Source organism: Lissotriton helveticus, chromosome 10, assembly GCF_964261635.1.
Source record: "Lissotriton helveticus chromosome 10, aLisHel1.1, whole genome shotgun sequence".
Lineage (NCBI taxonomy): Eukaryota > Metazoa > Chordata > Amphibia > Caudata > Salamandridae > Lissotriton > Lissotriton helveticus.
This window is the reverse complement of record NC_136071.1, coordinates 1,878,243-1,890,782: the sequence shown is the minus strand read 5'-3', so window position 1 is coordinate 1,890,782 and position 12,540 is coordinate 1,878,243. Positions and strand designations below refer to the sequence as shown.

Genomic DNA, 12,540 nt, shown 5'->3' with positions numbered 1-12,540 from the left:
CAAGACTAGAACTGGAGGAAGATCCTTCTCCTACCTTGCTGCCGAACCTGGAACCCCATGCCTCCTGACTCGGGCAATCCCCGTCGCTGACCCAATTTAGGAAGCATCTTGAGACCTGGCTCTTTGACTGAACCCCAGCGCCCAGACGGCTCCGCAGCCTTCCCCCGCTCCTTAAGACCCTCAAGGCTGAGTAGCTGTGCTTTACAAACCCCCGATTGATGAATTGTTTCCGAAGAATCGTGAATGTGTGAAGCCAGTTTCCAGTTGGCTAGACATGTGCAAGCAGGAGCGGAGTATGCTCACGTTTGTTTGTGCTTTTCATTTGTAATAAACCTACATTTTGAGGCATGTGTGCTGTAGATACACATGCTTTACATACTCCTGCCATCTAGTGTTGGGTCCAGATGTTTGCAAGATGTTTTTCTTAGAAGAAGTCTTTCCTAGTCACAAGGTAAGGTGACTCCTCCTTTGGGTGATACTGCGCATAGGTATCAACTCCATTGTTGGATCTTTTTTTTCTCGCCATTGGGTTCAGACGTGTATTGATGCGCTCCGGTTCGAAACTGTCCTTCGGGTTCCCCCGCTGCACAATCCACTCTACCCTCTACGGTATTATCATACACGTTCTCCTCTTCGCTTATCTATTCGATCAGGAGAGTCTCTAATCTTCAATCGAATACATCGTAGGTGGCCTCCGGGCCTAGTCATGTCGATCCACCCCTCTGTCAATGGAACGGACTCCGTTTCAATTCTGTCCTCTGTGCCACTCCAAGTACCCTTGCACCGATCTACACCAGGTCTGCAACTTGTGCTTATCACTGGAGAAACAAGGAAGAAGACTGTGAGCCTGTCGTTCGTTCAGGTCGAAAAAGACACTTCGAGATCGTCGGGCCCAACAACGAGAAAAGCAAAGCCAAGGCACTCAACAGGCTCCGGATATCTTCAGAGAAGAATCCAAATAGGAAGAAGCAGCAGCTCCAGAAGAAAAGGAGGCCTTCTCAATCCCAGAATTAGATTCAGACTTCGAGATCGAGTTGGAGTCAGAAGACTTTCCAGCGGGACAGGGTATCGTGAATACCAAAACCCCCATACTCCAAAAACAATCGTTTACCAAACATAAGGCTTCGGCACCACCTCGGCCTTCGGGCCTTGGTCTGCACCGAGACGATGTTTCTGACACCCCTCTCGGGCCCGGCACCAAAACAATGGTCAAACCTTCCGGTTTGAGATCGAGCTGAGATAGATAATCTTCGAACCTGAAACAGTCCGCTCCGAAAGACAAATCTGGTTTGGGCCTGAAATCCTCCGTTTTGAAACAAAGGCCCGCTTTGGAGCCGAAACCTTACGCTTCCAACGACAAGTCGGGTTCGGCACCAAAACTTTTGACGCCGAAAGCGAAAGAAGATATTTCAGATTCCCCGGAATCAATCTTTGACATTATAAAGGACAGATTGGATCCAAAGCAGAAACAGCTTTGTTCGAGGCATGTGGGCTGCTAAATTCATATCTAGTGCATAGATCGCCGCCTAGTGTTGGGTCCGGATGATTGCACATTGTTGTCCTGGAAGAGTCTTCGAAGTATCACGAGATAGGTGGCTCCTCCCCTGGACTACAGTGCACATGGGCATCGACTCCATCCCCAGATTGTTTTTTTCCGCCATTGGGTTCGGATGTGGTTCTCGACGTCTCCGTGTCGGAACCGATAAACTTTGTTCTTAAGGCCAAAAGGCCTTCGTTACCAGCGTCGGTATTGTTTACTCACGGTCTCGAGCGTCGTCCGACTCTGAGCCGGAAATCTACGGAGTCTAGTTACTCTTCGCACTTCGAGGCCCTCTCGTCGCAGCAAGACCCGACGACCTTAACATGGAGCGGAGCCCGTTTAAGTTCTGCCCCGTCTGTGGATCCGAATATCCACACATCGATGTGCATCCGGTCTGTAATAAATGCCTGTCACCGGACCACAACAAAGACGACTGCATGGCCTGCTCAAAATTCAGGTCAAAGAAGACGCTCAAGCATTGGCGCGCGGCGCGCCTCGAGGCCCAGCGAGCGACACCGGCACCCGACAACATATTCGACGACCCTGCGGAGGAAGGCGGTGGCCATCATCTCCAAATTTCACCACCGTCGACGGAGGTCCAGTCCGTTCCCGAGGAACAGGTCGAAGGACAGGACCAGGACATTGAATACGTCGAGGAGGTAGGGGACGACGAAGAAGTTTATGGGGCCGCGGAAGATAGCTCAGAGGAAGAGCTATGCCCCGAAGTCTATATTACACAGGCTCAGGTCACGGGATCGCCACTCGGCCTTACCCACGACCCTGCACCGCTATCCCCGGCCCCGCATTCTAGCCCGGCCACGGACACTCAAGCGGAGCCGCCATCCAACGTATCGAAACCGAAACCTTCGGTTTCTACAACACCCAAGATGGCCGACGACCAGGCAAAATCGAAACCGAAACTAGCGGATTCGACAAAACCTAAATTGGCCGACGTCCAGCAGAAAACGAAACTGAAACTAACGGACTCGACAACTTCTAAGATGGCCGACGTCCCACAAAAAATATCGAAGCCTGCTCCTTCATCGACTCCGTCCACCTCCGGTCCACAGAAGTCAAAGAAGGCTATCGAGCCAACAGCGCCGCAGAAGGTGCACAAGGACTCATCCTCCAAGAAGGGCATCTGTCAGTCGGCCTCTGTTGCTCCGGCACGGATGTCGAAGTCTGTTCACACGCCTTCAGACGCTCCTACGGCGCCGTCAACTAAACGCCCCGTCGAACAAAAATCGACTACAGGCCACGACCCGAAGGCCGCAGCCACTACGCATCGGCACAAGGATGTCGGAAATGCAGCATCGGCATCTGCGCCAAAGCCTACAACGGAGCCGCGCCGCGTTGCAGCTGAAGAATCGTCGACGCAAATACCGTCGACACCGAGGGACTCCGACGCTACCGGACACCGAACGTCGGCTACGACACCCTCCGCCTCCTTCACTAAACAAGTCACCGACTCCCTGAAAAGGATTCGAGAAAAGACTTTGTCGGCGACGGCTCCCACGCCATCGGCTCCAAAAGAGGTTGACACTCCTCAGAAGTCTTCAACCAAGCTTATTTACACTCTTCCACCAAAGGTGCCACCAAAGGCATTTGCACCTAAATCGGTGCCAAAGACTTCGGCTCCTTCGACGCTTCAAGCCTCAGAAGAACACTCTGAGCATTTCATCAATGCCCAAACAGGGAAACTGACCCTTTACAAAAGGAAGATCGCTTCCCAACCACTGGAATCCTATGTTATTCCACTGAAGAAAAAGAGGCCAGCACAGGACATTCCTGCCCTTATTGAGCCTATCCTACCACCACCCAGAAGAAGTCCATCACCTTCCCCAAACCAATCAGGGGGAGAGGGTGATGAGGAAGACGACCAATACAATTTCCCAGTGGACAATGACCCTGATGTTCAGCAGGACACATATGACGACACTGGGGACCAAGGTGGCCAGCAGGTGGTACAAGATCCACAAGGTTTTGTGCCACGTACATCTCCAACAGAGGATTCTGCAGCATTTAATGCTTTAATCGAACGGGCAGCGGCAAATCATAATGTGGACATGCATGCTGACCCGGTGGAGGAAGATTTCCTGTTTGACACTTTCTCTGTCTCAGAGAGAACAGTTAAAATTCTTCCTATGCTCAAAGGTGTCCTTAAACATGCCCCAGAGATCTTTAAGGAACCAACCAGGGCAAGAGTGGTGAACCCACGTATCGAGAAAAAATACAGGCCAGCACCTGGAGATCCTGCATATATTCGAGCAGTTGCCTCTAGACTCGTTGGTGGTCGCCAATGCCCGCAAAAGGGCAAACTCCCAAACTACGGGTGAAGCTCCTCCCCCTGACAAGGAGTCGAAAGTGCTTGAGGCATCTGGCAAAAGGGTGGCTGCGCAGGCTGCCAATGTATGGCGTATAGCGAACACACAGGCACTATTAGCGCGTTACGATAGGGCGCATTACGACACCCTAGAACAGCTCCTTCAACATCTACCTGAGTATAAAGAAGCAGCAGAAATGCTTATACAAGAGGGAAAGCTTATATCAAACGATGCAATAAAATGTGCACTTGATGTGGCTGACACAGCGGCTAGGGGAATTAACACTAGCGTCATGCTCAGGCGACAAGCTTGGCTTCGTATATCTGGATTTAAGCCTGACATCCAAACTACTATCCTCAACCAGCCCGTCAATCGAGACAGAATGTTTGGCCCAGATGTAGACACCACACTTGAAAAGATTAAGAAAGACAACGAGACTGCTAAGTCCATGGGGGCACTTCAGTCACAACAGTTCAGGGGCAGCACTTTTCGTCGCTCAGGAGCACGTGGTGTTACCAGAGGACACTTGGGTCAACAATCACAATTTTCAAAGGGTACTGCACAATCCTCCTACCCCAAGCAGGGTAGAGGGGGATACAGAGGTAACAGTGCCAAGGGCAGAGGCCGAGGGAACAACAACTCCCGTTCCTCTGCCGCCAACAAACAGTGACTCTGTCACTGCCCCCCGAACATCCAACACCTGTCGGGGGAAGACTCCAGCAGTTCCTGCCAGTCTGGACATCCATCACAACAGACAGGTGGGTGCGAAAACTTATCCAATACGGTTACTGTTTGGAGTTAACGTCCACTCCTCCCAACATTCCCCCAAGGCACCGTCCTATGTCGGCAGAGCACTTGCACTTATTGCAGCAGGAAGTCTTGGTGATGCTGCAAAAAGGTGCAATCGAGCTCGTACCAGTGGAAGAGGAAGGCACAGGAGTCTATTCCCTGTACTTCCTCATCCCAAAAAAGGACGGATCCCTCAGACCTATTCTGGATCTACGCCCCCTCAACATGTACATACTGTCAGAACATTTTCACATGCTGACACTGCAACAAATTCTTCCCCTGCTAAATCAAGGGGACTTCCTAGCAACCTTAGACCTCAAGGATGCTTATTTCCACATCCCACTCCACCCATCCCACAGACGGTACCTCCGGTTCACCATTCAAAACAGGCACTATCGGTTCAAAGTCCTACCCTTCGGGGTAACAACTGCCCCCAGAGTGTTTACGAAGTGTCTGGCGACAGTGGCGGCGCACCTCAGGAGGCAGAACATACACGTCTACCCGTACCTAGACGACTGGCTTGTTCAAGCAAAGTCGGAACAGTGCGCCGCGGACATGTCCCACACTATTCAACTCCTGCACAGTCTGGGGTTCTCGCTCAACTACCCAAAGTCGCACCTTCAACCAGCCCATGTGCGGCAGTATCTGGGCGCGACAATAAACACCCTGACTGCTATGGCTCAGCCAAACCCAGCCAGGATCAACAGCATTCAGTCACTGATCCAGAGGTTCAGACCGCAACACTCCCTGCCAGCGAGAGTGTTCATGCAGTTGATAGGCATGATGGCCTCCTGCATCTTCATAGTCCCGCACGCAAGGTTGCATATGCGTCCGCTCCAAGAATGCTCGGCGAATCAGTGGACACAGGCTCGGGGACAACTGACAGACCTAGTGTTGGTGACCGGTCGGGCATACAACTCTCTGCATTGGTGGAATCCACACAACCTTTGCAAGGGACGACCGTTCCAAGAGCCTGTGCCACAGATTATCCTGACAACGGACGCATCTCTCCAAGGGTGGGGAGCTCATGTGCTCCACTACACGGTGCAGGGACTGTGGTCCACACAACAACAGAAGTTGCACATCAACTACCTGGAGTTGATGACAATCTTCATGGCAATGAAGTCCTTCAAGGTACATTTGTGCAACAAAGTCGTGTTGATCCGGACGGACAACATGACGGCCATGTACTACATCCAGAAGCAGGGAGGTACTCACTCACCACAGCTGTCTCATCTGGCTCAGAGCATGTGGAAGTGGGCCATTCAGAGGAACATTTTCCTCATGGCGGAACACCTCCCCGGCAAGGACAATCAGATGGCGGATCTGCTCAGCAGGTACAGCCATCAAATGCACGAGTGGGAGATACATCCATCAGTGCTCCACCCGTACTTCCAGCAGTGGGGTCTTCCAGAGATAGACCTGTTTGCCACAAGGGAAAACGCAAAATGCCAAAGCTTTGCCGCCAGGTTCCCTCACCCGGAATCGCAGGGGAATGCGATATGGATGAACTGGTCAGGCAAATTTGCGTACGCTTTTCCCCCAGCGCCTCTCATTCCGCTGGTGGCAAGAAAGCTAAAGCAACACTCGATGACTCTCATCCTGGTTGCTCCAACATGGGCACGCCAACCATGGTACACCACGTTTCTAGAACTTTCCGTGGTACCGCATCAAAGGCTGCTACTCGCACCCAGGCTCTTGACGCAGAACCATGGCGACATTCAGCATCCAGATCCGCAACAGCTCAATCTGGCGATCTGGCTCCTGAGGTCTTAGAATTTGGCTACCTCAACCTGCCTCCTGAATGCATGGACGCCCACGACCCACGGAAGCCCACGACCAGAGCTTGGTATGCTGCAAAATGGAAGCGATTTGTCATTTACTGTACAGACAACAATATCAACCCGCTAGATGCATCTATTCCTAACATCATCTGCTATTTGTTACATCTTTACAAATGCAATCTAGCGTACGCTTCCATTCGGATCCATCTATCCGCCATAGCGGCTTATCTCCAGAATAGGCAGCATCTCTCTGTTTTCAGGGTGCCTGCCATTAAAGCCTTCCTAGAGGGGCTGAAACGAGTCATTCCTCCTAGAACTCCACCAGCTCCTGTGTGGAACCTCAATGTGGTCCTCACTAGGCTGATGGGCCCACCTTTCGAGCCACTGCACTCATGCGAACTTCAGGTTCGAGGCATGTGGGCTGCTAAATTCATATCTTTTGCATTAGATCGCCGCCTAGTGTTGGGTCCGGATCTAACGTGGAAAGTGGCTTTTCTCGTTGCTATCACGTCGCTCAGACGTGTTAGTGAGCTGCAAGCGCTCACAATACAAGAGCCATTTATCCAAATACATTCTAACAGGTTGGTGCTCCGCACTAACCCCAAATTCCTTCCAAAGGTGGTGTCACAGTTTCATATCAACCAAACTATTGACCTGCCTGCATTTTTCCAAAACCCACAAACGGTAGCAGAAAGAATGCTTCATACATTAGACGTTAGGAGGGCGCTAATGTACTACATTGACCGAACACAACCATTTAGGGAGACACAACAACTTTTTGTTGCCTTCTCCGCACAACACAAAGGCAACCCTATTTCCAAAGCAGGAATAGCCAGATGGATAGTTAAGTGCATTCAAATCTGTTATCAAAAGGCTAAACGTACTTTAACAATACCCCCAAGAGCGCACTCCACATGCAAATTGGGGGCCTCCATGGCTTTCCTGGGGAACATTCCTTTAGAAGACATTTGTAGAGCAGCCACATGGTCCACACCACACACATTTACCAAACATTACTGTGTGGATGTGCATTCAAAACAGCAAGCAGCTGTAGGACAGGCTGTTCTCAAAACACTCTTTCAGACTTCTGCAGCTGGCACGGGCAACCGCCCTTAATGGAGGGACTGCTGTGTATTCTATGCACTAGATATGAATTTAGCAGCCCACATGCCTCGAACTGAATATGCTACTTACCAGTATGCATCTGTTCTTGGCATGTAGGGCTGCTAACATTCATATCGCTCGCCCTCCTCCCCGGCGCCCGTAGCGGCTGCAGACTTTTCTTGCATTCAATCTCTAGCATGGCCATCGCTTACACTATTACACTCCATCTTTGCCACAATGGCTAAAAACAATCTGGGGATGGAGTCGATGCCCATGCGCACTGTAGTCCAGGGGAGGAGCCACCGATCTCGTGATACTTCGAAGACTCTTCCAGGACAACAATGTGCGATCATCCGGACCCAACACTAGGCGGCGATCTATGCACTAGATATGAATGTTAGAAGCCCACATGCCAAGAACAGATGCATACTGGTAAGTAGCATATTCAATATCAATCCAGACACTGGTCATATATTAGCCAAAGCTCCTTCCAAGAGGAAAGTCAGTTCAGAGGACACTGGATACAAGATCCCTCTTAAGAAGAAGAAGCACATTGCTACAAGTCCTATCCATTCTTCTTTGCCATCCTTTCCACCACCTCCACCGTCCTCACCTTTACCAATACTGCCCGGCTCAGATCCATTACACATAACACAACAGGGATCTTCTCACACACAGACTGATTTAGGAGATGGGGGTGATAATGACTATGACAATGTTCCTTTACCTACAGATCCATCGGATGATTCTAATATTGATCACCCCCATTGATAATGATCCAGACCTATATCCTGCGAAACCTTCACCTCCAGATGATAAGGTTTCCTATCTGGAGCTAATTCCCAGAGCAGCCGCATATCCTGTCTAGCAGTCGTAGCAGCACATGTCAGAAGACAACAGGTTTATGTCTTCCCATATCTGGACGACAGGCTCATCAGAGCCAGCACACACCAAAAGTGTCTACACCACACTCCGACTACATTAGACCTACTCTACTAATTGGGTTTCAGTCAGTGCTCAGAATTCTCACCTTCAGCCTTCACCAATACAGTCCTATCTAGGAGCGACTCTAAACACTTGACCAGCTCTAGCCACTCCCAATGCAGCAAAAAATCTGAATATTCAATCTCTGCTAATGCAGTTTCAGGCCAATCAATACTGAGCAGTCCAGACGTACATGTAACTGCTAGGAATGATGGCATCATACATCGCAATATGCCTCATGTGAAGTTACACATGCGTCCCCTACAAGAGTGCTTAGCAGGTCAGTGGAACCACTCTCACGGTCAATTAACAAATCCAGTGTTGGTGGACGGCCGCACCCATTACTCTCTGCAGTGGTGGAACGCATCAAACTTATCAAAAGGGCGGCCCCTCATCGACCCTGTGCCACCGATCATCCTAACAGCAGACGCGTCCCTCACCGGTCGGGGTGCCCATCTTTACAATTTGACGAATCAAGGTCTCTGGAACAAGTACAAAGCTCTGCACATCAACGATCTAGAGCTTTTTTTTTTTTTACAGAGTTTTATATTGCGGAAACTTGACCCAAAGGTATAAGTATCAGAGCGCTTTTCAAGAGCTCCAGTTGTGTTACATGAGGGCACGTTCATTTTTGTTAGGCCCGGGGGGATTAAGTGTTGTGCCCAGAATCACAGGATGTTGCACATCCTTGCCGAGACTCGGTTCCCCAGATTTGAGGTTGACCGCCCTAGCTGTTAAGCCATCTCCTCTCCCCTAGCTTCTTGCTGTATATCTAGCACTGAAAGCGTTTCCGTCTCATTTCGTAGGGAAAGTTGAAGGATTTGTGTAGTCTAGTGTATTTTGAGGGAGGAGCCAGGAACCATTGCCCGACTGTTCTCAGTATTAAGGTTTTTATCTGAGGATTGTTCAGTTAATTCAAAACTCATTTGTGCCAGCGTTCTAAATATGTCTTGAAATCATTATAAAATAATAATTTTCTTATTAATTTTCTTGTTCAAATCACTGATTGCACTTTGCTGATGTGCTTCAGCACACATGCTCTTACTGTTAGCATAGCTGTCTTGCTTGCCATCCTACCATCCTATGCCAGGACCACAGAAGCCACCATGAGGAAGCTTCCGCAGTCACTGAGCATTGAAAGATCACAATGAAAGACTTGGGAGGCGACGGGTTTATCTGGGCGTACACCAGTGGACCTCGTCAAGGAGGTCCAGCCAGGCAGATTCCAGAGGCCGGCCCGCTTGATGCTATATGTAGCTCACTCTGGTGGCTCAGTGAGATAATGCACCCACTGCAGGGATCTGAGTGACCTCACAGTCACCGGTTCAAATCCAGGCCGGTCTACTTAGCTCTTCATCCTTCAAAGATACTCTTTTAGGTGAAGGTGTGCTTTACATATACATGTTACTTTATAGGCCTTCCACGCACCCTTCTGAAAAGAAGTGCAGGTAAATATGAGTTTCCTGCTCTCATCCAGGGGCAAAGGATTCGGCAAGTCTTTCTAGGGCTCTCCCCCCTGGAGTGACTTCCCCACCTCCCAACGCACTGAGGCGTTCCTGAGGGTTTGAAGTCTTCAAAGCACATCACATGATGTTTTCAGAGGGTATGGAGGTATTTGCTGCGCTGTGTGCCCCCGCCCATCTAAACCTGGCCCCTAGGAACATTTGAGGTTCACACAAAGTAAAAGGTTCGTTTTCTAGGCAGAAGCACCCCCATAGCAGGCATCAGGGTATTACTTTGTCCTTCACAACAAGGCCTTTCATTGTATTCTCGGCACAGAAGAGGTGCCCAAAGAGCTGGCAATCCTACACCCAGGCTGTGTCCGAGGGCCAGCTGAACCCTACCGGGCCCTCAGACCAGATCTAGGGGTACATCACAGGAACGTCTCCCCTCAAAGCTCTCGAAGGCACAGCCAAACCGCTCAGGATCTGTAGGAGACCTTTCATTATAGAAACCTGGTGTGTACAGCTGCCCTAATAAAGCCGTCTTAAGCATAGCTGCATCACCCCAAAGCTACATTATATGCCCATAACTGTCCGTGCAGAGGACTGCCAGCCGTGCAGCTCACCACAGTTCACGAGCATGAACTGCACTCACCATGGATTCAACACACTGCTCAGGACAATCTGGAGAGAAAAGGAATGGAAAGAATAGAGCTGGAGGGGAGCGTGGGGCAGTGAGAGGAGGATGATACTGGATGAAAGGGAGAGCCAAGGGTGTTTGGAAAGGGTAAAGTTTAGTAAGTAGGAGGGCATGACTTGAGGGAGGGAGTAATGAAGGTAGTTGGGGACCTGAAGTGAGGGAGGTGGGAAGAGGACATGGTCTGAGGCTTGGAGTTAGGACAGGACTCGGTGAACAGGGTGTGAGATGCCTTATGCATGACCTGACCTCTGAACCTTCTCAATCCCAGGTGTACCCTTCATCCTCCGCTGCGGTAAAGCCCTCAATGAGCGTAAGGCTGAAGTGCGGCTTCAGTTCCGTGACGTCCCTGGCGATATCTTCAATCAGCAGTGCAAGCGCAACGAGCTGGTGATCCGCGTTCAGCCCAACGAAGCCGTCTATGCCAAAATGATGACCAAGAAGCCCGGAATGTTCTTCAACCCCGAAGAGTCTGAGCTGGACCTCACCTACGGCAACCGGTACAAGGTGAGCGGAATTTGTACCTAGGACTGTTTGAGCCTTAGTATCTGGGACTGTTAAGGTCTGTTAAATCTAGGACTACAGAAGTCTGTATTATATGGGAACTTTAGGGATCTGTTTTATCTGGGACTGCCGGGGTCTGTAGCGTGTGGGACTGCCGGGGTCTGTAGCGTGTGGGACTGCCGGGGTCTGTAGCGTGTGGGACTGCCGGGGTCTGTAGCGTGTGGGACTGCCGGGGTCTGTAGCGTGTGGGACTGCCGGGGTCTGTAGCGTGTGGGACTGCCGGGGTCTGTAGCGTGTGGGACTGCCGGGGTCTGTAGCGTGTGGGACTGCCGGGGTCTGTAGCGTGTGGGTCTGTTAAATCTAGGACTACTGAAGCCTGTACCATATGGGAACTTTTGGGGTCCGTAATATCAGGGATTGCTGGGGTCGGTAGTATCTGGGACTTCTGGGGACTCTAGTATCCAAAACAGCTAAAAGTTTTGTCATAAAATCCCAAATCGGATCCTTTCCGCACCATAATCTAGATTTCTGCCAAATTTTATGAAAATTTGTTGGGTCGTTTTGACACCACACTTGTCTAAAAAGGCTGTGGAAAATGCATTGGTTCAAAAACACGTTTTGGAACCTCCCTGTTTTTCATTGTCCCTCTTAACGAATCAAGAAACTTAGCATATATATCGCCAGGGTGGATAAAGGAATAATTTTCTAGAAAAGGAGGGGTCCAAAAGAGACTCCAAGGCTATATCAGTTTTCACTTAGTTTGTGTGAGAGACACACTCAAAAACTCTGGACCTCTTGAGTTTTGAACAGATAAAGTCTTTAAAGGGTGGCGAGTGTGTTTACAAGAAATCTTCTTTTCATCAGGCTGAATCCTTACTCATGTAAATTGAGTCAAAAAGTCAATTTTTTTATAGAAAGGAGATCTTTATTGATTCAGGTAAAAGCATGAACAGCCGACACGTGTTTCGCCCCCTTTGGCGATTCGTGCCAGGGCTTTTTCAAGGCTATTTACATCTGAGTCTGCTCATTGCAGTTCTTCCTCATTATTACGCTGGTTTAAAAAAACATCCGATTTTTCAACAGTATAGATTTGTAAAGGGAAATCCCTAAGTTCCGAAGTTAGGTGCCTGCAGGTTGTTCCTTCCGCGTGTGCACGCTGTATCCTGTCTGCTGCGGCCAGGCTGTATCCTGTCGGCTGCCACCAGGCTGTATCCTGTCGTCTGTCGCCACTCTGTGTCCTGTGTTTCCACCTCTTCTGTTACTCACTCATATGGCTTGTTCTCTCTCACCAGGATGTGAAGTTGCCGGACGCTTATGAGCGGCTGATCTTGGACGTGTTCTGTGGTAATCAAATGCACTTTGTTCGCAGGTG

At 50.0% G+C, this 12,540-nt stretch overlaps 1 protein-coding gene across 4 annotated transcripts in view; it reads left to right on the top strand.

The window, feature by feature from the left end:
* Positions 1–12,540, top strand: part of G6PD (glucose-6-phosphate dehydrogenase) — a 125,413-nt gene that overhangs the window by 100,716 nt on the left and 12,157 nt on the right. For all 4 annotated transcript variants that reach the window (XR_013602033.1, XM_078664501.1, XM_078664503.1 and 1 more), the window contains exons 10-11: positions 10,936–11,171; positions 12,461–12,537. Coding sequence is in view for 3 of the 4 variants with exons in the window: in XM_078664501.1 (XP_078520627.1) it covers positions 10,936–11,171; positions 12,461–12,537 (313 nt within the window). In the remaining variant the exon portion in view is untranslated. The remainder of the gene's footprint in view (positions 1–10,935; positions 11,172–12,460; positions 12,538–12,540) is intronic.